This window comes from Sorex araneus, chromosome 9, assembly GCF_027595985.1.
Source record: "Sorex araneus isolate mSorAra2 chromosome 9, mSorAra2.pri, whole genome shotgun sequence".
Taxonomy (NCBI): domain Eukaryota; kingdom Metazoa; phylum Chordata; class Mammalia; order Eulipotyphla; family Soricidae; genus Sorex; species Sorex araneus.
Window position 1 is genome coordinate 5,265,929 of NC_073310.1, and position 27,843 is coordinate 5,293,771.

Consider the following 27,843-nt stretch of genomic DNA (forward strand, 5'->3'; position numbering starts at 1 on the left):
ACACACACACATACACACACACAGAGTAAAACAGTACGAAGCTATAAAACCCGAAGCTCTCATCCATATACTGAAATGAGCAGAGATCCTACTGGGATTTCCTCATTGTCAAAATCTTGCTAAACGCCTTAAAACTGGACCCTAATCCCGGGGGAGTGGCCATGCGCCCCCTGTGCTCACGCCCCAGCCCAGGTGCTGGCGGCTTTCTGCGGGGCCCACCCGACCCACTACTCAGGTGCCGCGGTGCCTGCCATGAGGCCGTGGCTGCAGGAAGCCGGGCGGAGGGTGCGAGTGAGTGGCCGACACTGACATCTGAATTTCCTGTCGTTTTTCACGGGTCACGAACGGCTGCTCTGGGTGCGCGACTATTTCAGAGTGTTAAGACGGGTCTTTGCTGGAGCTGGTGCCTGGAGCCTCCCGCCGTGGGGCGGGGGCTGTTCCCCCCGTGCGGGCCGTGCCGCTCACCTGGTGCGGCTGCGGGACAGAGGGGCGGAGGCCAGGGCGGTGGGAGCTGCTGCTGGTTGGGGCCATGCCCCCTCGCTGTCCCCCGCTGGGCTGCTTTCCCGGCAGGGGGGGCCTCTCTGTCCTCCAGCTGGGAGGGCTGCTCTGCCTTCCTGCAGAGGCCTCTCCCCGCCTCTCCCCTGCCAGCCGGCCGTGCCCCGTGTTGGTGGCCAGTCCCGAGGCTGGGGGTGGGCGGCCCGGGGAGGGAGGGGGTCGCTGTGAGTCCAGCTGCCCTGACTCTGGGCGCTGGGCCTGGGCCCCCGGAATCGAGGGCAGCTGCTGCAGCCTGAGGCCCAGGGCCCCGGGGTCTGGCCGCAGGAGTCAGCACCAGCCTGCCGTGAAGGGGGTGGGAGCCACGCTCTGTGCCTGGAGAGATTGAGGCGTGCTGGGGGGTCCTGTGGCCCCCGGCTTGGGGGCAGAGCCGGGCCCCCTGCACAGTGGGGCTGACTGAGAGGGCTGGGCCCCTCCCGGCCAGCCCAGGCTCCTCGCCCGGGCCGGGGGCAGCTCACCTGTGTCCCAGGTTCTGCGCGCAGCACCCGCTAGGGTCCCCGAGCACCACCAGGAGTGACCCCCGAGCACTTGCCGTGTGTCCCCCCAAAATGAGACAAGATTCCTCTCTGCCTTCACCTGGCCGAAGGTGGGCGCCCACCCCCGCGGGGGTCTCCCAGCAGGAAGGGGCCCCCAGAGCCCAGAGGAGACGGCACCGCTGCCCAGCCCCGGTCTGGACTCGGACCCTCTGCTACCGCCCTGAGCCTCTCTGAGCCTTGGGTCCTCCCTCTTGGTTTGTTTTTGGGGCCACACCCGGTGGTGCTCAGGGGCGGCTCCCGGCTCTGCACCCGGGAATCACTCCTGGCGGTGCTCGGGGACCCTAGCGGGTGTTGGGGACGGAGCCCGGCCGGCCCCGTGCAAGGCAGACGCCCCCCCGCTGTGCTGTGGGGATCCTGGCTCTGCAAAGGGGGGCGGGAGCGAGGCCCACCTGCGGCTCTCAGGAACCTCGAGAGAGTCCCCAGGGGAGGGTGCCTCGAAGGCGGCTCCCCCCAGCCTGGCCCCCGGGACAGAGATGTATGTGCTCGCCCCCCGGGGAGGAGTGGGCCCTTCGCCCCAGGAGTCACAGCGTCTGTTCAAACCGGGAGGACTTTCTGGAGGAAGCGTCCTCCAGAGTCTGCGTGGCTGGGACTGAACAAAGCCCAAAGAGCAATGGGAGGAGCACTGGGGAGGGAGGGGGCAGCAGGCGGTGCAGACACCCGGGCTTGGCTGTGCGGGTGGCGGCGGGCGGCAGGCCGGGCCACCAGCTGCTGCTGCTTATGGGCGGCCCCAGGGGAGCAGAGCCAGCCTGTCCCCAGGGCCACAGCAGGCGTGGGGGGGGGGAGGCTGATGCCGGCCTGCACGGGGGCCAGCTCGGAGGCTCACACCCGGACAGCACCCACACGGCCTCCTTCCCCGGCCCCCGCCCCCTTCCCGGGGAGCCCTGGAGGCTGCCCAGAGGCAGGCAGGGACGAGGGTGCGGGGAGGGTGACCCGCGGGACGGGCAGCGCCACCCCCAGGACGGCCCCACCCCGCCTGCTCCCTGCAGCTGTCGAGGTGCCGAGACTCGGGGGTCCCGCACCCCTCCAGAGCCCCAGGCTTCCTCTCAGTGACCTCTCCCTGGGGGGCCGGGTTGGAGCTGGATGGGTGGGCGGGCACCGGCGGGCACAGGGTCCTCTGGGCACGCACAGGGCTGAGCCGAGCGCTGAGCCTGTGTGTGTGCATGTGTGTGTGCTGTGTGTGTGCATGTGTGTGCATGTGTGCGTGTGTGTGTACGTGTGTGTATATATGTGTGCATGTGTGTGCACACGTGTGTGTGCATGTGCGTGTGTGTGCGTGTGGGGGGTGTGTGCGCGCGCGTGTGTGTGCATGTGTGTGTGTGCGTGTGTGTGTACATGTGTGTGCGTGTGTGTGTGTGTGTGTGTGTGTGCTGGGCGGGTGCCCCTGGACTCCCCGCAGTGGCCCCAGGACAGCATCTCTGGGGAGGTGACGGCCGAGGCCGAGCGGCTGGGCGCCAACGTGCGGGTCCGTCCAGCCTCAGGGGCTGCTGGGTCAGGACCCGCCAGGCTGTGTCCCCTCTGGGCCCCCTGGCTGCAGCCTCGCCCGGACACCCCAGCTGGGCCCCTCCCCCTCCCTTCCTGGTCCCCCGGGGGCTGCCCCAGGCGGCCACCGCCACCTGCCTGAGCTGTCTCGGCCCCGAGTGGGTCTGGCCGGGCCCAGGCGCTGCTCGGCCTGAAACGCAGAACAAAGGACGGGACAATGGGGGGGGCGGCCCCCCTGCCAGAGCCGCCCTCGGCCGGTGCCCGGCTGGGCCACTCGGCCTCTGTCTCCGGCCCCCACGGCTGGCGGTGCCCGGGGAAGGGAGGGTTCACCTGGGCCCACACCATCGCCTTCCCCAGGGGGTGAAGCCTCCTTGTGCCAAGGTGCGGCCCGGGGGCGCCCGGCTCAGCCTCACGTGGGCGCCAGGCCCCGCCCTTCCTCTGGGGCTGGGACCTCCTTTCCCTGCCGCCAGGAGTCAGATGCTCCCTGGGCTGGGCAGCCCACAGGCCAGTGCAGAGGGCGAGATGCAGGCTCGGTGCTCCCCGGTGCCCGGTCCCCACTCAGTGCTCCCGTAGCACCGTCCACCCTGGGTGCTCCCCCGTGCCCGGTCCCCGCCTGGTGCTCTGTAAGTGCTCAGGAGGCTGCATGACGGACCGTGATCGCGTCCGTAGCTGTGCCGGGAGCTCTGACATGCAGACTCGCGGGCGTCCCTCCGACACTCACACGCCAGTCGTTCCCTGTGTCTGCTGCTCAGGGCCACACCTGGCAGTGCTCGGGGACTGCCCCCCGCTGGGTGCGAAACGCTCGCCCGAGCAGTGCTTGGGGACCCTGCGGTGTTGGGGATCTGGCCAGGACCCCCGTGTGAAGCAGCCTTTGAGCCTCCTCGGCCCTGTCTTCTTCAGGGTCACAGTGGCCTCCCGAGCGGCGCTCAGGGGGCTGGGCCGGTGGGTCAGTGCAAGGGCCCTGGGGCCCGGGTTGCCAGGGCCGCAGCAGCAATGGTCCAGGGCCCATGAGGGGCCAAAGGCAGGGGAGGGGCCCCTGCAGGCGAGTGTCTGCAGCATCGGCCGCAGCAGGAGAGGTGGCGGGACTGGGCGCTCCCCCAGCAGTGCTCAGAGCTGACTCCTCGCTCCGCAGACTCGGGACCACCGTGATGCCGGGGATCGAACCCGGGTCAGCCCTGTGCAAGGCAGGCGCCCTCCCCGCTGCGCTACCTCCCCAGCCCTCGATGTTATTTCTTTAACCCAACGGCACGTGCACCCGCGCTCCCCCCTGCAGCGCCGTCGCCGTAGCGCCCTGAGCACCGCCCGGCTCCCGCGCCCAGCAGCCTGCACCACTCAGGGCAGGAAGGGCACGGAGCACCCAGAGAACTACACTGCAGACCCACACGGCACAGCACACACACACAGTCACACACACGCACACAGTCACACACAGACACACAGTCACACACAGACACACAGTCACACACACGCACAGAGTCACACAGAGTCACACACAGACACACACAGTCACACACAGACACATAGTCACACACAGACACACAGTCACACACATGCACACAGTCACACACAGACACACAATCACACACAGACACACAGTCACACACAGACACAGTCACACGCACGCACACAGTCACACAGAGTCACACACAGACACACAGTCACACAGTCACACACACAGTCACACACACGCACAGAGTCACACAGAGTCACACACAGACACACACAGACACATAGTCACACACAGACACACAGTCACACACAGACACACAGTCACACACACACAGTCACACACACGCACAGAGTCACACACACACAGTCACACACATGCACAGAGTCACACAGAGACACACAGATACACACAGACACACACAGTCACACACAGACACAGTCATACACGCACACAGAGTCACACACACACAGTCATACACAGACACACACACATACACATATAGGCACACACGCAAACACATACAGTCACACACACAGTCTCACACACAGTACACACACAGACACACAGTCACACAGACACACACAGTCAAACAGCCACACAGTCGCACACAGACCCACACAGTCTCACTCACAGATATACACACAGACACATACAGACACACAGTCACACACAGACACACACAGACACACATGCACACAGACACACACACACTCACACACGGCGTCTTCTGCGGCCTGGTCTGGTGCCCGGCGGGCGGGCGTGAGTGGCGGCTGCGGGCGCAGGGGGAACATCTCAGGTGTGTGGAGCCCAGGGGTGACGCAGCTGTGCCGAGGGAACCCCGGGAGAGCTCCAGGGTCCCGAGCCTGGATACCATCACCCAGCACCCAGAGGCGCCTGCACGCGCACACACACTCACACACACACACTCACACACACACTCACACACACACTCACACACACACACTCACACACACACTCACACACACACACTCACACACACACTCACACACGCTCAGCGCAGGCGCTGGAAGGGGGCGACCCAAAGGGGAGCCAAGTGAGTCCCCATCAGGCATGGTCGGTCTGGCGCTGTGTGTCTTTGGGCCAGTTACCTCACCTCTCTGTGCCTCCACCCTGGCACGGCCCGCGCTCACAGACCCTGGCATTCAGGCAGCCGATCACCCCCGTGCCACGGGGAAGGAGGAGGAGCTTGGGGGTCCCCCGGACACCGTGCTCCCTCCCGCCCCCCACTCCCCCCCTCGCTGCTGGTGCTGTGTGGCCGGAATGGGGGTGACCCGAGTGCCAGGCCCTCCCCGCGCCCCCCGCCCGCCCGCCTCTGCCCGGCCGGCTTCCAGCGGGCAGGAACCGCTAATGGGCTGCGGCTCAGCCTGACGGGCCCCCGGGGAGAGTTTGGGGAAACAGAACACGGGAGGTTATTGATCGCGGGTGGCGGGGGGGCACCACGGCCACGCCAGCCCCAGCCCGGCCCCCGCCTGCCCGGCCACGCTGCCGCGGGCCCCAGGGACCCCCAGCCCCCCCCCCTCGCCAGTGAAGCTGTCAGTCAAGCCGCTCCGAGCCCTGGGCCTGGGGAGGGCCCCCGGGCGGGTCAGCCGGGCACCGCTGAGTCCCCACGGCTGCTGTCGCGGGGAGGGTCCCTGCAGATCACGGGTTGGGGGCCCTCGGGGGTCCGAGAGCAGGTGGGGAGACGTGGTTCTAGTCTGTCCCTACCCGCTGCGGAACCTCGGGCCCCGGGGCCCCATCTGGACACAGGCCCCTGGACGCAGAGCCGCCCAGAGGGACAGTGTCGGGGAGGTGGACGGGGCTGGGGGCCGCCCCCACGCGCCTGCACCGCTCTGTCCCTGACCTTCTCGGGTGGGGGCGGCCTGCTGCGGGGGCGGGCGGGGTCTCTAGGAGCGCAGGCCAGACTCTGGGGGGGGTCGGGGGGGGCTCGGCCACGCCCACCCGCCAGGTGATCGCTCAGGCTCAACCCGGCCCGGGTCACGAGCCCTGGCCACCGCCAGACTCCCCACCTGACAGGAAGCCCCCAGCTGAGATCACTCCCTTCCGGGAAGCCACCCCCAGAGGGAGGGTCCCCGCAGCGCCCTGGGGCCTGGCCTGGACCCAGAGGGGCGGACGAGGGTCACCCCCACCCCCCACCCCTTCCCCGACAGCTCAGCTTCTTCACAAGGCAGAGAGACCTAGGGGCTAGGAGACCCCCGTTTCCTGCCATCTCTCAGAGGTCAGGTGAAGACCAGGGGCCAGCAGAGATCACTCACGAAGGAAAATTCAGGGCGTGATTTTCCCGTCACCGGAGGCATCCTAGTAAGGGCCCCCCCTGGGCTGGGCTGAGTCCCTCGGGGCCGAGCAGAGCTGCTTTCTCCAGCCCTCTGCTGCACCCCTGCAGGGTTTCACTTCTGCAGGCCTCAGTTTCCGCATCTGCAAAGTGGGCACAGCTGGGTAAGGACGAAATGGGTCGAAGCCGGGACGGTTGCCCTGACCCGCCGCTGGCCCCGCTGCCCTCCCGGCCCACTGGAGTCCGGCCGCCCTGTCCCTCATGGAGCTGCTGCCGACCTCTTGTTCCCGCCTGTCCCTGCCGCCGTCCGACCCGGGCGTGACCCGGTCACTGGCCACCCCCACACCCCATCTCAGCCACCCCCCAGCCCTCCAGCTGACATTTGGCTGGAGCCCCCACCCCCCCTTCCCTCTGCTCACTGGAAGGAGATTGGAATTTTTCAACTAAACATTCTTGAGGGGCGAAAGTGTGGGGGTGGCAGCAGGGGGGGGCGGGGGGGGCAGAAAGCCGAGGCAGATGAAGGGCCCAGAAACGGGACTTGCTGGACACAGTGTCCCCGGGGCCTGGGGACGCGGCCTCTCCCGGCCAGCACTGCAGGGGTGCCCTGGGGACCCCAGAGGGGGCAGCCGCCAGGAACGCCCCGCCCAGTGGGTGGCCGGGAGCTGGGGGGCCCCCCGGGGACGCTGCCCGCCCGCCTGTCCAGCGTCTGATCTCGGGCCCGTTGTGCCGGCTGGAAATCCAGGCCGCGGCCGCGGGCAGGGAGAGGGGCACTTCCGCCACGGCGCTGTCGGGAACCTCCAGCTCTCAGCCCAGGCGGGGCGCCAGGGAGCAGCCGGCCCCCGTGGGCCTGGGCCTCGGCCAGCCTGAGCCGAAGAGGTGGACGGAGGAGCCGCGGGCCGCGGGGTGCGGGGCCGGCCGGGGTGACAGCCGTTGCCCTAATTACTCGCGCCCTCCAGGTTCTGATCTCGTTTGAAAGGACTCCAGGGACGCAGCCTTTAATAACTACCAGTAAACAGGCAGGAAAATCGATCCCCAGTGAAGGCCGGGCGGGCGGGCGGGGCGGGCTGGCTCTGACCCAGCTGGGAGCGGCTCCCGGGCCTCTGCTGTGAGCCTGGCCGCAGCTCTGATCTCGAACCCAGGCCCAGCACCCCAGCCCGGCTCCAGCCCCACTTCCTCCTTCCATCAGAACCCGTCCCTCCTCCCGCCTGCTCCCTCTCCCTGAGCACCTGAGGCTGAGCATTTCAGCTCCAGGCCTCTCCCCGCATGGCATGCCGTGTGAGTCTGAGCTGGTCCTTTGTCCTCTCCGGAGTGGAGCGTCCCGCCAAGGGGAGGGAGAGGGAGAGGAGAAGCCAAGGAGTTCATGGCCGGGCAAGAGGGCCTGCAGGCCGGAGACAGAACAGACCGGGTAGAGCAGCAGGGTGCAGAAGCACTCCCTGGAGGAGGCGGGCCTGCATGGGGCTTTGTTGGATGAATAGGAGTTTGACGGCCCGGACCAGGAGCCTGTGGGGGGACGTACGTGATCAGAACAGCCGCCTTGGCTGACTGACCGAGCATCTCCGCAGGACTCCTAGGTCGGGCCTCGTTTTGTTTCATTCCCACGTCAATTCTCTATCCCCCTTGAGCGGACGAGGAATTTTCCCGGGTGTGTGGAGCCAGGATTTGCAGGTGGCCGGGGAGACTCCCCAGTCCCTTGATTTATTTACTTATTTTCCTTGGAGGGGGATTCGGGAGGGCCCACACCCTTGGTGCTCGGGGGTCACGCCTGGCTCAGTGCTCAGAAGAGCCCCTGGCAGCACGTGAGGCGCCATGTGTGGTCCTGAGGCCTGAACTGGGGGGGGGGGCAGGAAGCGAGGCCCCCTCCCCCGTTCCGGGTCGGCCTGGGCTGCGTCAGCGCTCGGGGGCGGTGAAGGACACGCTTAGACACAGGAACCGGTCTAGGAGCTGGGACCCCCCCCCCCTCAGCCCACGGTGTGTCCCCGACAGTGACTGGGACGAATGAAGACGCTAGCTAGGGCCCGTCTGGGCCTGGAGCTGGCGCAAGGCAGGGGCGGTGCACGTCTGACGCGGGTGAACCCCGTTCCGCCTGGAAAATTCTCCCCCCGCCCCGAGAACCCCCTGCAGAACCCCCACACTGCCGGCTCCGAGCGCTGGGCCTTCCTGCCCGTAAGCCGAGCCAAGCATCCCCGGAGACTCCCAGGCCCCCTGGCACGGCTGCAGACAGGGCCCCCGGCCCCTAAAAGAGCAAGTTCCCTCCCACCCCCACCCCCTTGCAGACAACGCAGGTTTTCATGACCTCACTGAGGCCCATCCGGCCTGGACTTGGGGTGGCGGCAGGGCTGGTGCGGTCAGGGCTGGACCCAGGAATGGCCACAACCCTATGAGCCCAGGGGACCCCCCCACACCTGGAGCCCGGGGTGCCAGTGGCCCTCCCCACTGCGCCAGCGCTGTGCGGGGGCCAGGGGGCTGCAGGGAGAAGCAGGCAGGCTCCCTGGGCCTCGGGGCGGGGAGGGGAGAAGCTCCAGGAGAGCCAGGGACGGGCCCACTGACGCTTGAGCCTGGCGTGCGTGAGACCCTGGGTGTGATCCCCCGCACGGCAGCAAAAAAAAAGGAAGGAAGGAAGGAAGGAAGGAAGGAAGGAAGGAAGGAAGGAAGGAAGGAAGGAAGGAAGGAAGGAAGGAAGGAAGAAAGAAAAAGAAAGAAAGAAAGAAAGAAAGAAAGAAAGAAAGAAAGAAAGAAAGAAAGAAAGAAAGAAAGAAAGAAAGAAAGAAAGAAAGAAAGAGAGAAAGAAAGAAAGAGAAGAAAGAAAGAAGGAAAAAGAAAGAAAGAAAGAGAGAGAGAGAGAGAGAGAGAGAAAGAGAGAGAGAGAAATGTATGCCTCCTAAGTACCAGAAAGGAGACGCCACACCAGGGAGTGCTAGAAGAGCCTGGAAAATTCTCTCCCGAGAGGGAACACTCAAACAGAGCCCCGGAAGGCAGGCGAGGACGGAGACTCTGAGCGGGATTCTCACCCATCTCCCGGGAGAGGCTGAGCCCTCCGCCAGGCCGGAGGCAGAGCTGATGCCAGGAGCCGGTGCCAGGGGCCGGTGCCAGGGTTCAAGATGTTTGGGGACCAGCAAGGAGGCAGGAGGGGGCAGGAGGAGAGTGAGCCCGCGGTGTTGACAGGGGGGCGTTTGGGCTCCTGGGGGGACCCAGAGCAGAAGGACCCTGGGGGTCACGAGGGCTGAGGGCAGAGCGAGGGGGTCCAGCCGGGATCCGTGCAGGGGGCGGGGGTGGGGGACAAGCAGTGGGGCTGGCCATGGCGAGCACTGGACATGAGGAAAAGACAGAAGCTGATCCAGTTTTTTTTTTTTTTTGGTTTTTGGGTCACACCTGGCGATGCACAGGGGTTACTCCTGGCTCTGCACTCAGGAATTACTCCTGGCGGTGCTCAGGGGACCATATGGGATGCTGGGATTAGAACCCGGGTCGGCTGCGTGCAAGGCAAACGCCCTCCCCGCTGTGCTATCGCTCCAGCCCCCAAAGCTGATCCAGTTTTTAAGGAGCTGGGGACCAGGAACGAGTGGGCTTGAGGTGCCCCTTAGTTGACCCAGGGACAAAGCTGGGAGCAGGTGCCCCCCACATCCCGGAGAGGGTGGGCTGGACAAGGCATGCTCCGAGAGCCTGGACACAGGGATAGGGTCTGTCCTGCCCGGCTCTTAATGCCTCACTGGGAAGGGGCTGCTTGTGCCCATTGTAGAGATGAGGAAAGTCAAGGCTGGGAGGGGACAAGTCACCCATCTGGGGGTGCAGTAAGCCGGGACCCCGAGTGAGGTTTGCTCCTCCCAGCCCAGGACCTGCCCCCGCCACACTCTCAGTGCTGTTCTCAGGGCATCCTTCCGGTAGCCCCTCCAGCGCGGGAACGGGGGTACTCAGGGATCAGCACCTCCTGCCTGGGCAGGGGGAGCCTGGGTGGCTTCAGGGGCCCATGTGCGGATGAGGAGGCCGGAGCGAGCCCCCCGGAGCTGAAGCCCGAGCAGACCCCGCCCAGGAGCCCGAGCCTCAGTGGCCCCGTCTTCCCCGCGGCCTGATGCTCACTTGTGGTCGGGGCTGCCTGACGATGCTCATTTCGGGGGCGCAGCCCGGAGCCGTCCACAGCGCGGCCGCCCGCACATGTTCATTAGGGAAGGAACAAGTGACTGACAGATGAGTGGAAAAAACAAACACGGGGACGGAGGAACCGACCGCGCGGGGAGGGGAAGGGCGTGGCGGGGAGGGAGAAGTCCCCGAGCCCCACAGGGATCCCGTGAGGTCCCAGCGCATCCCCCAGGCCTTAGGCGCGTGGGGCACTTCCTGGGCGCAGGAGGCGGGCTCGGGCAGGGGCAGGGTGCCGGGACACGGTGGGAGCAGACGGGAAAGAAGAGGGGGCAGGGGCAGAGGGGACCAATGCAGGGAAGGGGTGTGCAGGGCCAGGCACGCTGCACAGGGCAGGAGAGACGGGCAGCGGGGGATGGAGAAGCAGAGCAGAAGGATGAAGGAGATGCGTGCAGGGGAGAAACAGCCCCGTGGCTGAGGGAATGAATGAAGGGGGCGAAGGCAGGAGTGGCTGAGGGAATGAATGAAGGGGATGAAGGCAGGAGTGACTGAGGGAATGAATGAGGGGCGAAGGCAGGAGTGGCTGAGGGAATGAATGAGGGGTGAAGGCAGGAGTGGCTGAGGGAATGAATGAAGGGGGTGAAGGCAGGAGTGACTGAGGGAATGAATGAGGGGTGAAGGCAGGAGTGGCTGAGGGAATGAATGAAGGGGTGAAGGCAGGAGTGACTGAGGGAATGAATGAAGGGGGCGAAGGCAGGAGTGGCTGAGGGGATGAATGAAGGGGCGAAGGCAGGAGTGACTGAGAGAATGAATGAAGGGGCAAAGGCAGGAGTGACTGAGAATGAATGAGGGGGCGAAGGCAGGAGTGGCTGAGGGAATGAATGAGGGGATGAAGGCAGGAGTGGCTGAGGGGATGAATGAAGGGGTGAAGGCAGGAGTGACTGAGGGAATGAATGAAGGGGATGAAGGCAGGAGTGGCTGAGGGAATGAATGAAGGGGATGAAGGCAGGAGTGGCTGAGGGAATGAATGAGGGGTGAAGGCAGGAGTGACTGAGGGAATGAATGAAGGGGTGAAGGCAGGAGTGGCCGAGGGAATGAATTAGGGGGCGAAGGCAGGAGTGGCTGAAGGAATGAATGAAGGGGGCGAATGCAGGAGTGACAGTGACTGAGGACGGGACTGAAAGTGCATGATAGGTAGGTGCGTGGGGGAATGGTTGGACAGACAAATGAGTGATGAGAGAAGTGGGTGGGTGATGAATGGGTGGATGGGTGGGAGTCAGTGGGCAGGTGGGTATATGGATATATGGATGGGTAGATGGGTGGTGGGTGGATGGATGGGTGGATGGATGGGTGGATGTATGTATAGATGGATGGATGGAAAGATGGATGGTGGATGGGTGGATGGATGGATGGATGGGTAGATGGGTGGGTGGGTGGATGGATGAGTGGATGGATGGATGGATGGATGGATGGATGGATGGATGGATGGGTAGATGGGTGGGTGGGTGGATGGATGAGTGGATGGATGGATAGATGGATGGGTGGATGGGGGATGGATGGGTGGATGGATGGATGGATGGGTGGAAGGATGGATGGGTGGATGGATGGATGGGTGGATGGATGGATGGATGGATGGATGGGTGATTGATGGATGGGTGGATGAGTGGATGGATGGGTGGGTGGATAGATGGATGGATAGATGGATAGATGGATGGATGGATGGATGGATGGATGGATGGATGGATGGGTGGATGGGTGGATGAGTGGATGGATGGATGGGTGGGTGGATGGATGGATAGATGGATGGGTGGATGGGGGATGGATGGGTGGATGGATGGATGGATGGGTGGAAGGATGGATGGGTGGATGGATGGATGGATGGATAGATGGATGGATAGATGGATGGATAGATGGATGGATGGATGGAAGGATGGATGGATGGATGGATGGATGGATGGATGGATGGATGGATGGATGGATGGATGGATGGATGGATGGGTGGATGGGTGGGTAAGTGGATAGACGGGTATATGGGTATACGGGAAGATGGATAGACTAAGGAAGCAGTGAACTAGTGAAGGAATAAATGCACCTCCCGTTCCCCATCATTGCAGGGTCCCTCTGCCCATCTCTGCCTTCCCCTCTGGACAGCCCCTGATGCCCCCCCACCCAAGTGCCTTTCTTGAAGTTGGAGAAGGGTGGCTGGGGGCATGCCTCTCCGTGCTTCCTTGACACCTCTGCTTTGCAGACCCCCCCACCTCCCTCGCCTTCTCCAGCGCTGACTCCGCCTGTCCCTTGGCCCCTGGACGCGTGGCCGGGGTGGGGTGGGAGGCGCCCGCGCCGTCCCTAACCCCCCTTTGTGCGAACAGGCACCATGAGGCCGGTGCGGCGGAACTTCTACGACCCGTCGTCGGCGCCCGGCAAGGGCATCGTGTGGGAGTGGGAGAACGACGTGGGCGCGTGGACGGCCTACGACATGGACATCTGCATCACCATCCAGAACGCGTACGAGAAGCAGCACCCGTGGCTCGACCTCTCGTCGCTGGGCTTCTGCTACCTCATCTACTTCAACAGCATGTCCCAGATGAACCGCCAGACGCGCCGGCGCCGCCGCCTGCGCCGCCGCCTGGACCTGGCCTACCCGCTCACCGTGGGCTCCATCCCCAAGTCGCAGTCGTGGCCTGTGGGCGCCAGCTCGGGCCAGCCCTGCTCGTGCCAGCAGTGCCTGCTGGTCAACAGCACGCGCGCCGCCTCCAACGCCATCCTGGCCTCGCAGCGTCGCAAGGTGCCCCCCGCGCCCCTGCCGCCGCCGCCGCCGCCGGGAGGACCGCCGGGCGCGCTCGCCGCCGTGCGCCCCAGCGCCACCTTCGCGGGTCCCGCGCTCTGGGCCGCGCCCGCCAGCGGCCCCGCCGAGCCCGCACCCACCCCGGGGGCGCCCCCGCGGAGCCCCAGCGCCCCCAGCGGCGCGCCCACCCCGGGCCAGAACAACCTCAACCGACCCGGGCCCCAGCGCACCAGCAGCGGCAACGCGCGCGCCTCAGTCCCGCCGGGGTAAGAGGGGCCCCGGGTCGCCGGGAGGCCGGGAGTGAGTCAAACCAAGCACCAGTGAACTATTCCCTGGTGCCACGCGCTAACTGGTCATCATAGGCCCCTCCCGTGCATTCACCTCCTGGGAGGGTGGGGGTGAGGGGGTTCCCACCTTTCTCCCCAACTGATGCGGGGGCGGGTGGGTGGGGTGTGGGAAGGGGGGAATGGATAGGAAGTGTTACCGACCTTCCAGGACTTGCAACTTTCTGGGGCGGAATGAGGGGTTTTCAGAAGTGTTCCTGGTCGGGGCTGGAGTGATAGCACAGCGGGGAGGGCGTTTGCCTTGCACGCGGCCAACCCCAGGTTCGACTCCCAGCATCCCATAGGGTCCCCTGAGCACCGCCAGGACTAATTCCTGAGTGCAGAGCCAGGAGTAACCCCTGAGCATCGCCGGGTGTGACCCAAAAAGAGAAACAAACAAACAAACAAACAGAAGTGTTCCTGGTCAAACGTCTGCACTGAAGATCTAATGGTTCTACGGGTCATCCCGACAGCCGTGTCCGGCGCTGATGTCCGTGGGGAGGCTGAGGCTGGGAGAGCTTGGGCGTCCCCTAGGGTTCACCCCCCAGGGGACAGGGATGGGAACCGTGTCTCTAATTGCAGAGTCTCTGCCGGGTCGTCCGTCGTCAGGGACGGTTTAGCAGGTTACAGCGTGAGTGGGGCCCGCCCTGTCCCCGCCCTTGGCACAGAGATGCCCGAGCAAATGCTGGTGCCCAGCCAGGGTATGGTGGAGCCAGATGATGCCAGTGCTAAGGGGGTGCCCACTCCAGTTTTCTCTTTCCTGGTGGTGCTGGGGGCTCTGCATTCCTGGCGGTGCTTGGAGGACCGGGTGGGTCCTGGAGGGGGCACCAGGTCAGCTGCGTGCATGGCCAGCACCCCCCGGCCGGGCGATTGCTCAGGCCCTGGCTGGTGACCCGGGATCGGGGCGAGGCAGCAAGGAGAGGCAGGCTTCCCTCACGAGCAGAGCTTCAGGGGCCCCGGGGGGCCACACCTGGCAGGGCTCAGGGGTGCCAGGTGGTGCCAGGGGTCCACTCGACCATGCACGCTCTCCGCCCTGAGTTTCTTTCGAGAGTGGATTTTCTCCCAGGACTTTGTTGAGGAGGGGAACCCCGGGATTCGGGGAGTCTGGACTCAGGCTCCGCAGAGAGACGGGACTTCCCGTGGCCGTGGTGGCCGGTGTCGCCACCGCCCTGCCCCCAGGAGCCAAACAGAGACCTGAGACCCCCAAGGCTGCCCACTCCGGCCTTCCCTTTCATCAGGGAAACTGAGGCTCAGGGCTGGGGCGGGATGCGAAGCCCCTCCTGTCCCTCTGGGGGTCTCGGCTGCGTGGCCAAAATCCCCTCTGGGCCACTCCTGAGCAGTGAGACTGGGGCAGCCTGTCCTTGGGGGCCCCGCTGGTCACCTGTCCAGAGCAGGCCCCCCCCCACCGCCTGACCACGGCACACACATCACCGCGCAGCACAAACCCGGGTTCTTGGGAGGAGGGTTGGAACGGGGGCCGGGAGCTGGAATTTTCCATGGGAAGGACAGATGCGCTGCCCCCTCCCCTCCTGTCCTGCCCCCCCAGGCCGGTCCTCGCCAGGGGACGGGCGCCTGAGGTCAGGAGGACTTGTGTCTGCAGGGACTCCCTCTCTGTGCAGACGCAGCGCCAGAAAAGGGGGTCCCGGGTTTGGGGGAGACCCAGGAGAGCCCCAGGGACCGCTGGAGCGAAGTTCCAGAACCTTCTCTCAGGGGCTGTGTTATTGTAGGCCGGATGATGAAATCAGAGCGCCGGGACCAGGAATCTCCTGGAACGGAATGGGGTGGGGAGGGTGGGGCGGGGCGGGACGGGGGGGTGGGAGAGGAGAGAGAAGAGAACATTGGCAGTGTCGCGTGGGAACGGGGGGCGACTCTGTGGCCTTTGGCCTGTTTTTCCACGTGTGGAGTGAAGGTCCCATGAAACCCGGGAAAGTCCCCGATTCCAGAGCGGCGCGGGCAGGACAGCCTGGGCGGGAGCACTGGCACGCGCCCGAGGGCAACAAGCCCAGGGAGCAGCCTGCGGGCGGCAGACAGACAGACAGATGGACAGACCAACAGGTAGGCAGGCAGACGAACAGACAGACAGATGGACAGACGGATGGATAGGCAGACAGATATAGACAGACAGGCAGATGGGCAGACAGACAGACAGACAGACAGACAGATGGACAGATAGACAGACCAACAGGTAGGCAGGCAGATGAACAGACAGACAGATGGACAGACAGAAGACAGACGGATGGACAGACAGATGGACGGACAGACACAGATGGATGGATAGGCAGACAGATATAGACAGACAGGCAGATGAGCAGTCAGACAGACAGACAGACAGATGGACAGATCAACAGATAGGCAGGTAGACAGACAGATGGATGGACAGACAGATGGACAGACAGGCAGATGGACAGACAGGCAGATGGACAGACTAACAGACAGGCAGATGAACAGACAGATGGACAGACAGATGGACAGATGGATGGACAGACAGACGGATGGACAGACAGGCAGATGGACAGACTAACAGACAGGCAGATGAACAGACAGATGGACAGACAGATGGACAAATGGATGGACAGACAGACGGATGGGCAGACAGGCAGATGGACAGACTAACAGACAGGCAGATGAACAGACAGATGGGCAGATGGACAGACAGGTGGATGGACAGACAGACGGACAGACAGATGGATGGACAAACGGGTGGACAGACAGGGGGACAGGCAGGCAGCTCACGGACAGGCCAGGGAGCATAGGGCTGGCAGGAGGACAATGTGGGGAGGTGGCGGGCAGGGTGGTTGGGGGTCCGGGGGAAAATACCGCACACAGCTCCAGCATGGGGGCTCCAAGGTGCTTCTGGGGGAGGCTGAGGGGTGGGTGGGGGCAGGTGAGTGCGGTGGTACCAGGCAGGGCTTTGGGTGCGGATGGGGGGGGTCAGGGTGCGGGTGGTGGGAGTCCGAACTACGGAGTGTCCCCCTCACGGCCCAGGCCCCCAGCTGCCCCCGCCACAGCCCCCTCCCCGGGAGCAGCCTCTGACCCTCTGCGTGCAGGCCGTGGCCTGGGAATGGGGGAGCAAGCAGACAAGGGCCATGCAGACCCCACCCCAACTGGCTTCCTCCTCCGGGGAGCCCTGCGGGAGTGCACCCTCAGCAGGGAGCAGCTGCACACCAGCAGGGCCCTCCGCTGGGCGGGGGTCAGGAGAACCCGGGACTCCCGGCCAGGCCCTTGCTCCCTCCCCTGCCCCTCCCCTCCCCTCGGCCCTCCCCTCTCCCCTCGAACCCAAACAGCCCTCCTGGAAATAGCCCTTTCCTGATTGGACCGGAAACCCTAGCCTCAGTTTCCCCATCTGCCAGCCAGGACCACCCCGGCCAGCACTTGCTGGTCCAGGTGAGGGTGCGCCAGGGAAGAGTGGACTCTCTGGAGAGTGCTCACCGCCCAGCTGCTGCGTCTGAGCTCAGATGGGAGAAGCCCACAGGGTTCGGGCTGGCCCAAGGTCACACGGCCAGTCCTGGCCGGGGCTCCGCACACAGGGGTGGGGAAGGGAGAGTCCTGTGTCCTGAAAGCAGCCCCATGGCCACAGTACTGGGCTCACACCCGGGGTGGGGGCGGGGTAACTTTTCCTCCTAGATCAGGCCGCCCCGGTTCACTTTGGGGGCACAGACCCGAGTGCAGCCGTGGCTCAGTATCAAACTGTGAACCCCGCTCAGAAACCCCCGCTTCAGCCCGGGGGGGATTGGTGCACCCCAACCCTCCCTGGGTCCCCGAGATCCAGCCTGCCTCCCGGGGGCCTGTCCAGGCTGAGTTGGGGGCCCCTCCGGGGCCACTGCCCTCTCCCGAGGTCCCTGTGAGCTGGGACTGCCACAGAAATCTGATGGCCGGGGTCAGAGACGCCCTCCGGGCCAGGAGCACAGCCAAGGTCATGGCCCAGATGCCCTGAGTCCTGGCGCCCCCCCACCCACTTCCTGGCCCCCTGGGGGCTGGCTGGGTTCTCTTTGCTCCCTTGACTTGGGGCCAGTCCCTGCTGGGAGGGTGTTGACCCTGCCCCGCCCTCTCCTCTCCCACTGGCTCTGTCCTTCTCTAGCCTAAATCTGTTCCACCTCCCTGAGGTCATGTGCCGAGCACTGTGTGGGGCCTGGGGGGCAGCAGGGACCCCCCGCGGCTCGCACTGTAGCCCCAGCCCTGCGGAGCCGGGTGGGACTGGGCGGGCAGAGTGTTTCAGGCGGACGAGGGGGTGAAGCCCCCGCTCCGAGGCCCGGGGGGCGGGGGCCGCACAGGGAAGAGGCTGGGACGGGAGGCAGAGGGTCTCATCTCACTCTGGGTGCCCCGGGACCCCCAGAAACTGAGGCAGATTGTAGGGACGAGGGTCTGAAGGCGTCCCCACGCGGTTGGGAAGGGAGTTTCCTTCTTTGGTTTCATTCGTCGCCGAGGTTCTTTGGAGGTGAGCGGGGTGCGTTTGGGGGCTCAGCAGACAGTGCTCAGGCTCTGCCACTTGTGGCTCAGCGTTTGAGGAACTTGCAGAGGGGTCGTGGATCGAACCCGGGATGCCCCCTGCAATGCCCGGCCTCAGTGAGTGGCTGAGTGAGGACTCCAGGCTTTCCCTCACTGGCTGGGGGGGGGGGTCGGGTACAATTAAAGGCCCCAGGAACACAGAGGTGGGGGTGGCGCCCTCCCTCCCTCCCTGCTTTCCTGGCCGGCCCCTGCTGAGGGTGACTCCCCGCGCAAGGTCAGGCCAGCCCCCACCTTCCTCCCCCAGGCCTGAAGCACTTCCTGCCCGCTCCCTGGGAGGTGGGCCGCCCGTTCCTGACCACACCAGGGTGTGGGAAAGCTGGGGGTGGGGGGGTGCAGGGAGAACAGGAGCCCTGCAGGACGGCCACCTCCGCGCGCCCCTCTGGGGATTCTTCACACCCCCCTGAGTCCCCAGGAGTAGACAGATGGGGGCAGGGGTGAAAGGTCCCCCTGGACCAAGGGGAAACGGCCCGGGCAGATGGAGGCACCAGAGCGAGGAGCGGGGGAGTGGGGGCCCCCAAGAGTAGCCTCTGGGCCCTGTGGGTTTGTGTGATGGGGGAGGGGGAGGGGGAAGTGGGGTCCCTGCCCCCCTGCCCCCTTCTGAGATTCCCCCAGGGTTCTACGGGGGGGAGGATGACCGGCCTTGGCACCTGGGCTGCCCCCCTCGTGTAGGGCCCAGAGCTCAGGCAGAAGAGGGAGACTGGCCCCGAAGGGGGCAGGGGTGGACCCCCGAAGCCTGCCGGAAGGAGACTTCTTTCTCCCTGAGCTCTGCCTCTCACTTCTGCCCCTTCTCACCCACTTGGACCCGAATGACTGAGACCGGAACCGGCCCGGCTCCCCTGGGGCCGCTGGGCAGGTGCCGGGTGTCCTGAGGGGTGTGACTTGGTGCAGCCTCCGCAGAATAGTGTGGGGGCTTCCTGCCTCCTGGGCCCCCCGGCCCCCGCGCCCCACCGAGAGCTGGCCGAGCAGCCCAGCCCTGGCTGCGCCCGCTGCAGGCCCAGGTCCGGGGCACCGAGGGGCGTGGAGGGCTGGGGGGGGGGTCTGCCACAGCTCAGCTCCCCGGAGCCCCCCAGGGCAGCTGGGCTGAGGTGGGACGGGCACCCTCTGACTCAAGCTCCCGAACCCAGAGCCAGGTGCACCCCAGCAGCTGGGCGACCCACGGTGAAGTCACTTCCCGTCTGTGCTTGGGGCCCGTCACCTGCCCAACACGCGGCAAATAAACAACAGCTCGGCCGGAGGGAAGGGCGGGGGTCCCGGGCAGTGTGCGGGGCGGGGGGGGGGGGGGCCGGGGGTGCAGAGACCACAGGCCGGGCAGCCCACTTTGGCTCTTCTCCCCCGGCCGACTCATCCTGGAGTGATGAGGTTGCCCGGGGCCCGGCCAGGGCCCAGCAGGGGGGACAGACAGAACCCACGGGCACCGCCCCCTCAGAGGCCAGCACGGCCCCTTGTGGGGGGTCACTTGAATCCTCCCCAGGGAGACGCGGTAGGCTGACCTCACAGAGCAGGTGTGCGCTGCGGACAGACAGATGGACAGGCGGGGGTGGGGGGGACGTGGTGCCGTACCCCAGGATGGGGAAAGGCAGGGAACAGTGTGAGGAACAGAAACTCAGAAACCTCCCCCCATCCTCCCCCTCTCTCTCTTGGCCTGAAGGTGGGGCAGGTCTGGGAGGGTCCTTCGAGAAAGTGTTTCTGGGGGGTCCCACAGGGCCCCCCGGAGTGTGGTGCCTTTAGGGTGCTCATAGGCAGGGAAGCTGCGGACGGACAGTGCGGCAGAGGGTTCTCGGGGACACCTGCTCCCTGGACGCAACAAGGCAGCATTTCAGGGGCTGGAGAGATAGCACAGCGGGGAGGGCGTTTGCCTTGCACGCGGCTGACCCGGGTTCAAATCCCAGCATCCCATATGGTCCCCTGAGCACGGCCGGGGGTGGTTCCTGAGTGCAGAGCCAGGAGTAACCCCTGTGCATTGCCAGGTGTGAACCAAAAAGCAAAAAAAAAAAAAAAAAGGCAGCATTTCAGCTGAGATGGCAGCGCAGTCAGAGACGGGTCAGAGACGGGGCGGGGAGAATTTCCTGGGGTCATCAGGGCCAGCCTGTCAGCAGCAGCAGGTGGCCAGGGACGGGAGATGGAAGGTGGGGTGAGGGTGCGTTCCCAGAGGCCGACAGAGAAAACAGACAAGACAGAGACAGGGCTTCTCAAGAGCAGAGTCAGGAAGTCCCTGCGTCAAGGTGGGGAGCGGTCTAGGAGCGAGACAGCGTGTGCAAAGGCCCTGGGGCAAGCTCAGGGAAAACTGAGTCCTCCGAGGGGGCCAGGGACTGACTTTCTCAAACTGCAGCGGGAAGAGGTCAGGCTTGGCTCAGGGCAGGGGGAGGCAGGACCGGCGCAGGCCTGGGGAGAGACAGCTGGAAGGCCAATGTGGCGCCACTGCCCAAGGCTGGCCTGGAGCAGCAAGGCCTGGCACTGGGCGGAGCCCTGCACTTCCGGGAGGTCTGCGGGCAGCGGCCGCCTGTCCGGGCAGGAGGATGTGCTCGGTGCCTCGGAGGAAGCAGCGGCCCCACATCAAAAGGGGCCCAGCGGCTCCCACGCTCCGGCGTCGTGGGAACCCCGCTCCCCTGCGTTCTCGCGGGGGGCCTGCAGGCCGAGAAGGGCTGGGGCTGCCTCGGGGCTGTCCCCCAACTCACTGGCGGGTAAATAGAAAACGGGGTGTTGTCACACCCCAGCGGCCGCCCTCTGCTGGGAGCAGGGCGCTTTCGTGCCTCGGGGCTCTGTGGTTTGCAGGGGCGTCAGGGCAGCTGAGACCCGGGCCCGCCCCCCTGCAGGGCTGCTCAGGTGCTCAGCGGGACCCAGGGGCTGGGCCAGGGGGCGACAGAGCAGCGCTGCCCTGTGTGGCAGGCGGGACGTCACCTGCTGAAGAGCTTCCTGAACAGACACCCCGGGGGACCAGCAAGGACGAGTTCTCCTGGGGCAGGAGGGGAGGGACCGAGTCGGGGGCCTGGGTGCTGGGGGAGTGAGCCGGCGTCCACCCTGGAAGCGTCTGGAAGGGCGGGAGAAGGGGGAAGCCGAGGTGCAGGGGCCCAGGGAGGGGTGCAGAGGGTGTGGAGACCCCGGGCCCGTTATCACAAGCCTGAGAAAGGGTCCTGGTCATTGCCCGTCTCCGGAGTCCCACGGGTTGCTCAGAAAATACCAGGATGCTCCACTCCCAGCCAGGCTGAGCTTGTGGAACCCGCCCACGGCTCTCCCATTGCAGAATGGGAAACTGAGGCACCTGTGCAGGCCTCAGAAGCCCTGGGGTGCATGCCTTCCTGTTGCACCCCCCGGCATTGTGCTCGGTGACCCTGTATCTGCCCCAGGCAGCCTCACCCCGTGCTCCGGCCTTAGTGGGCCTGGGAGGAGCCCCCAGGAGATGCACCTGTCCCGGTGGGCTGAGCAGCAGGGGCTGTGTCATCACGGGGGACAGTCCGAGCATCTCTGTGCACCCACGTGCCACCCAGACGGGTACTTCTGCTGTTTGTGTGGGCGTGCCCGCGGGTCCTGTGTGCATTGTGTGTGGGCATCCCTGTGGGTCCTATGTGCACTATGCATGTGCCTGTGAATCCCATGTGCCCTGTGCATGTGCTCGTGGGTCCTATGTGCCCTGTGCGTGTGCCCATGTGCCCGGTGCGTGTGCCTGCAGGTCCCGTGTGCCCTGTGCATGCGCCCGTGGGTCCTATGTGCCTGTGTGTGTGCCCATGGGTCCCGTGTGCCTGTGTGTGTGCCCATGTGCCCTGTGCATGTGCCCATGGGTCCCGTGTGCCTGTGCCCATGTGCCCTGTGCGTGTGCCCGTGGGTCCCGTGTGCCTGTGTGTGTGCCCATGGGTCCCGTGTGCCTGTGTGTGTGCCCATGTGCCCTGTGCATGTGCCCATGTGTCCTGTGTGCCTGTGCCCATGTGCCCTGTGCGTGTGCTCGTGGGTCCCGTGTGCCTGTGTGTGTGCCCACATGCCCTGTGCGTGTGCCCGTGGATCCCGTGTGCCTCTGTGTGTGCCACGTGCCCTGTGCGTGTGCCCGCAGGTCCCGTGTGCCTGTGCCCATGTGCCCTGTGTGTGTGCCCATGGGTCCCGTGTGCCTGTGCTCATGTGCCCTGTGCGTGTGCCCGTGGGTCCTGTGTGCCCTGTGCGTGTGCCCGTGGGTCCTGTGTGCCCTGTGCGTGTGCCCGCGGGTCCCGTGTGCCCTGAGCGTGTGCTGGGGCAGGACAGGGCCCCTCGCAGGCTGCAGAGCTGGTGCTCCTGCAGGTGTTTCCCTCTGAACTTGCCCTCGGCTTCCCCCTGGCGTCCGTGTGTCTGGAGGTGCCTCAGCCAGGTTCCCGCTCTGCCCGCACCCCCACGCAGGATCCCTCCCCGCGAGCACTTTTAGAGTATGTGCTGTGTGTCTGCCGTGTGGTCTGTCCTCGGAGAGTGCGTGTGTGTGTTGTGTGTTTTCATCAAACACGCGTGGCACGACCTCCAGATGTTGCCCTTATTTGTCCGAGGCAGAGTCCTTCTGGGTGTTCGCAGGTGTGTGCAGGGATGTGTCCCGGGGGAGGCGAATCTCCCCGGAACCTGTCCAGGGCTCCACAGCAAGCTCGCAGGACCCCCACGTACCCTGAGGTCCAGAAAGCCCAGGCAGACTCCTGGACAGGTGGCCCCAGGCGTCCTCGGCCAGCTCCCCGGGTGCTGCCTCGTCACCCCATTCTCCAGGCACGGACGTGCACGTAGCTCACATCACAGAGCTTCCTTCCACGGCCGGCCTGAGCTTGGTGCTCCCGCTCCTGCATGGCTCCTCCACCCCCCACGCCCACCCTCAGCCATTAGTGAGCCGCAGAGCAGGAGGTGAGGTCCCTCTGCCAGCACCACACTCTGATGACCACGTGATGGCCCCGGGACAGCCACGCCGTCTTCCCCAGCCCCTGGGAACCGTCCTTGTGTGGAATTTCCCAACCACTCACAGCTAACAGAAAGTGCCGCAGACCCCACTTTACAGATGGGGAAACAGGCATGCCGGGGTGCCCTGTCACCTACCCGGCAGGCTGAGTGGAGGTGCGAGAGCAGCTTTGGCTGAGTCCCAAAGCCAGAGCCCTTAGGGGACGTGGAGGGAAGGGAAATGGGGCACATTTTCCTAGAACCCTTGTCTTTGGAAAACTGTTTACCTTGCGTTATCCCTGCGCCTTACGCAGAAACTGATCACCGCCTGCCTGGATGTGCTCGCGATGTGAATTTCCAAGAAACCCAGAGAAGGGGTTTCATCTAGCTGATCCCTGAACCCTTCCCCAGAACTGCTTCTGGGAATGAGAGCTTCGTATCTCGAACCCTGGGGTACTAGGATGGCGAAATCACTGTGTGGGCTTCCTGCCGGCGGTCAGTGAAAGGGAACAGCTGGACGCTCAGTGCACTCTCTCGGGAAGAGGACAGGCAAGGAACTGGGAAAAGCTCAGTCTTGGGGTCCAGCCCCGACAACTTTGGGTGCGTGCCGGACGGACAAACACACATTAGCCAATGCTCAGGAACCAAAGTCAGAAGGCCAGCGGGACCCCCTGAACTCTGGGTGCTGGAGAGCTGGAGTCCAGCTGCAGCTGCTTTCTCTTCTCCCCTCAGGGTCCCTGCACTCCCGGTGAAGAACTTGAATGGTACTGGGCCCGTCCACCCAGCCCTGGCAGGTAAGATCCCGTTCAACTCAGGGCAGAAGGGCAGGACCCCGGAAAGCAGCTGTCTTTTGACCCCTTGATGAACAGAGAGGGTGGGATGAGTGGGTGGCACCTAAGGGAAACACTCCTTCGCCATTGGGTCAGAATGCGAGGTGGGCGGGACCACCGAAGCCAAAAGCTATTTGGCTTCAATTTCGTTGGGTTGAGTGGGTGGGACTCAAGGGAAACACCTCTTTGCCATTGGGTCAGACCGTGGAGTGGGCGGGGCCAGAGAAGGCAAGACACTGGGCTTCAACATGGTTGGGTTGAGTGGGTGGGACCCAAAGGAAACACTCCTTCGCCATTGGGTCAGACCGTGGGGTGGGCAGGACTACAGAAGGCGAGCTACTGGGCTTCAACATGGTTGGGCTGAGTGGGTGGGGCTCAAGGGAAACACTCCTTTGCCATTGGATCAGACCGTAGAGTGGGCGGGGCCAAAGAAGGCAAGCCACTGGGCTTCAACATGGTTGGGTTGAGTGGGTGGGGCTCAAGGGAAACACTCCTTCGCCATTGGGTCAGACCGTGGAGTGGGCGGGGCCAGAGGAGGCAAGCCACTGGGCTTCAACCTGAGTGGGGCTGAAAGGGGCACATGATCGGGCGGGCAGGGTCTCAAGGCACTTTGACATCTGACTACCCCCTTCTCACGGCGTCCGCAGGGATGACTGGGATCCTGCTCTGTGCTGCCGGCTTGCCCGTGTGCCTGACCCGGGCCCCCAAACCCATCCTGCACCCGCCGCCCGTCAGCAAGAGCGACGTGAAGCCGGTGCCCGGGGTGCCCGGGGTGTGCCGCAAGACCAAGAAGAAGCACCTTAAGAAGAGTAGGGCTTCCGACCCCCGAGAGTTGACCCCGTCACCCTGGGTGGCAACCCCTCTGATTCCTCCACTCCGACTTGTTCTTAGCACTCTATCCGCCCTTCCCCTTTCCCCTGGCCTCCTCGCCGCCCCCTACCCCATCACATCCAACCCCCAGCCCTGTGACCTGCCCTTGGACCCCGCCCCGTCCTGAGCCCGGCCGCCCCGCTGTGTCCTTGCAGGTAAGAACCCCGAGGACGTGGTTCGCAGGTACACGCACAAGGTGAAGAACCCACCAGACGAGGTGAGCCGGAGGGAGGGGCGCCCCGGGAAATCCTCTCCCTGCGCCCTGCTCTCCCAGTTTGCCCACGGTCCCACCCCGCTCTTGATGGGCAGAAACCATTGGTGGAGCCCAGCTGTCAATCATCTGGTTATGGGCAGGGCTGCCCTTGCGCCTGTATTTTCACAGACGCCTTGCTTTTGGGGTGAAGCACCCCCTTTGGGGAGAGGACGAGGCGTCCCTGTATTTGAATTCAGAATCTGGGGTGCCCTTTCCTTTGACAAGTAGACATCGGGCGGGGGGGTGATCTGGCGCCCTTGGAGTCTCGTCCTTCCCAGCCTGAGTGTCCCCCCCTGCGCCCCCAGGACTGCACCATCTGCATGGAGCGGCTGGTCACTGCATCGGGCTACGAGGGCGTGCTGCGGTACAAGGGCATGCGGCCAGAGCTGGTGGGCCGCCTGGGCCGCTGCGGCCACATGTACCACCTCCTGTGCCTCCTGGCCATGTACTCCAATGGCAACAAGGTGGGCGGCGAGGGGCCCCGGGCCGGGAGCAGGCAGGGGCGCCGGGCGGGCGGGGACGCTGAGGGCCCTCACTGCCAGCCCGCCCCGCCCCAGGATGGCAGCCTGCAGTGCCCCACCTGCAAGGCCATCTACGGGGAGAAGACGGGCACCCAGCCACCCGGGAAGATGGCATTCCACCTCATCCCCCACTCGCTGCCCGGCTTCGCCGACACCCAGACCATCCGCATCGTCTACGACATCCCCACGGGCATCCAGGTGGGCTCTCCCGCCCGACCCCCCGCCCGATCCCCGGCCCTCCAGAGGCCCCCACGCGCGGGATTCTAGCCCCCCTGCTGCCCCTCCCCGCAGGGCCCAGAGCACCCCAACCCAGGCAAGAAGTTCACGGCGAGAGGCTTCCCGCGGCACTGCTACCTGCCCAACAACGAGAAGGGCCGGAAGGTGGGTGCAGGAGGGGACCCCAGCCACCGCCCCCCTGAGCCCCGGCCCCAGCACGCACCTTGCCACCCAGATCAGCACTGCCGCCTGCCGCTGCTCTGTGGCACGGTGCAGAGGGGGACTCTCGCCCTCAGAGGGCAGCCACTTGCCCCAGCGCACAGCTAATCGGGGCCCACCAGCACGCTCCTTGCCACGGCGCTGGACAGTTGGCTTTCTTTTCTGCTTTTCCAGCAAAAAGCCAGGAGCTCCCAGGTTAAGGGGGAATCTCCAGGTCTTTGAATCTTACCAAGGGATTCCCGAGATCCAAACCGGAAACAGCCAAGGGCTGTCAGTTGTGACCCTCCCATCACTCTACCAGAAACTGGCAGAGAGGGGGCCGGAGCGATAGGACAGCGGGCAGGGCGTTTGCTTTGCACGCAACCGACCTAGGTTCATTCCCCGGCATCCCATAGGGTCCCCCGAGCACCACCAGGAGCGATTCCTGAGTGCAGAGCCAGGAGGAACTCCTGAGCATGGCCAGGTGTGGCCCAAAAAGCAAAAAGTAGAAAACAAGAAAGAAGAGAAACAGGGGCTGGAGTGATAGCACAGAGGGTAGGGCGTTTAGCCTTGCACGCAGCCGACCTGGGTTCGATTCCCAGCATCCCATAGGGTCCCCTGAGCACCGCCAGGAGTAATTCCTGAGTGCAGAGCCAGGAGTGACCCCTGTGCATCGCCGGGTGTGGCCCAAAAAGCAAAAAATAGAAAACAAGAAGAGAAACAGACTTGGACGGGGATTTGGGGGTCAAGAGGGAGAAGCTTGGGGTGGGGGTGGGAGTGGGGGTTCCACCAGGAAAGCCCAGGGACAGGACCTGGAGCCGCCTCGCCCCTGGCCCCGCCCCTCGCCCCTGGCCCCGCCCCGCCGTCAGGCCCCGCCCCCAGCCTGGCCCCGCCCCCGCAGGTGCTGCGGCTGCTCATCACCGCCTGGGAGCGCCGGCTCATCTTCACCATCGGCACGTCCAACACCACGGGCGAGTCGGATACCGTCGTGTGGAACGAGATCCACCACAAGACCGAGTTCGGCTCCAACCTCACGGGCCACGGCTACCCGGACGCCAGCTACCTGGACAACGTGCTGGCGGAGCTCACCGCGCAGGGAGTGTCCGAAGCTGCGGCCAAGGCCTGAGCTGCCCGGGGCTGCCCGCCCGCCCTCCTCTTTCGCCCCTGACCCGCGGAGCACACGCCTCCCTGCGCCAGGTGTGCCCTGGAGCCCAGGCTGTTTGCTGGAAGGAGCCTGCCGGGAGGCCAGCAGGGCCAGCGGCTCTGACCACGGCCCCGGAGAAGGCGGAGAGAGAGTGCCAGATGCCCCCCTCTTCACAGTGCCCTGTTGAACACATGCACGCACACCCACGTGCCTCTACTTACCCCCCAACTGGGGGAGCGACAGAAAGACCCCTTGATGCCCGCGGAGGGTGCCCATCCGCGTCGCTGTCGCATCTCTATGGGCTCGGCTTGTGGACAGCAGGATTCAGGTCAAGCTTAGTGGAGGAACCCTGGGGAGGGGGCACTGTGACATTCAGCCCCCCCCAGTCGCCACCAGCCACTGATGGGCAGCTGTGGGCGCGTGGGGCCAGTGCCCAGACAATCCCGCAGCTTTGCAGAGGGGTGGGCCAGGGAGAGGGACCCTGTTCCCTGCCACCCCCATTCTCCTATTTTGTGCTTGTCTCTTGCTCCTTGGGGGACCGGATCTCCTCCCCCCGCCCCTCATCCCAGGCCTTACGTCTGTCCCAGATAAAGGCACCGCGCTGTGTTCCTCCCCGCCCGCCCCTCCCCCCACGTCGCCGTCGATCCTGGCTCCAGGAGCCAGCCGGGGATGCCCGGCTGAGGCCAGCAGGTTTAAAAGCGGACTGGACAGTGAAGAGTCCCTTTGCCTCTTCCTGGGAGCGGGCCGCGGGGTGGCTGCGGCCTTGGCCAACCAGGGGCCTGTTGCCCAGGCAACGCACCAGCTCCGCCTCTGTGGATTGGCTGCTGCCGTGGCAATCAGCCAAGATTTAAAGGCACGGCCAGCGCCAGCGACCGCTCTTTTGAAAACCTACCATTCCCACTGTGGGTGGAGAGTAAACGGCCTTTCTCCTCCTCACCTTTTTTTTTTTT

General features: G+C 65.0%; 1 protein-coding gene across 2 annotated transcripts in view; it reads left to right on the forward strand.

The window, feature by feature from the left end:
* DTX1 (deltex E3 ubiquitin ligase 1) overlaps positions 1–27,829 on the forward strand; it is a 32,011-nt gene extending 4,182 nt beyond the window's left edge. The window contains exons 3-10 of one of the 2 annotated variants that reach the window (XM_055146622.1): positions 12,748–13,429; positions 23,594–23,655; positions 24,339–24,500; positions 24,717–24,778; positions 25,120–25,278; positions 25,357–25,533; positions 25,627–25,716; positions 26,651–27,829. In XM_055146622.1, the coding sequence (XP_055002597.1) occupies positions 12,748–13,429; positions 23,594–23,655; positions 24,339–24,500; positions 24,717–24,778; positions 25,120–25,278; positions 25,357–25,533; positions 25,627–25,716; positions 26,651–26,875 (1,619 nt within the window). In that variant the 3' untranslated portion in view covers positions 26,876–27,829. The remainder of the gene's footprint in view (positions 1–12,747; positions 13,430–23,593; positions 23,656–24,338; positions 24,501–24,716; positions 24,779–25,119; positions 25,279–25,356; positions 25,534–25,626; positions 25,717–26,650) is intronic. The other variant, XM_055146624.1, reaches the window with a different exon arrangement.
* The last annotated feature ends 14 nt before the right edge of the window (positions 27,830–27,843 follow it).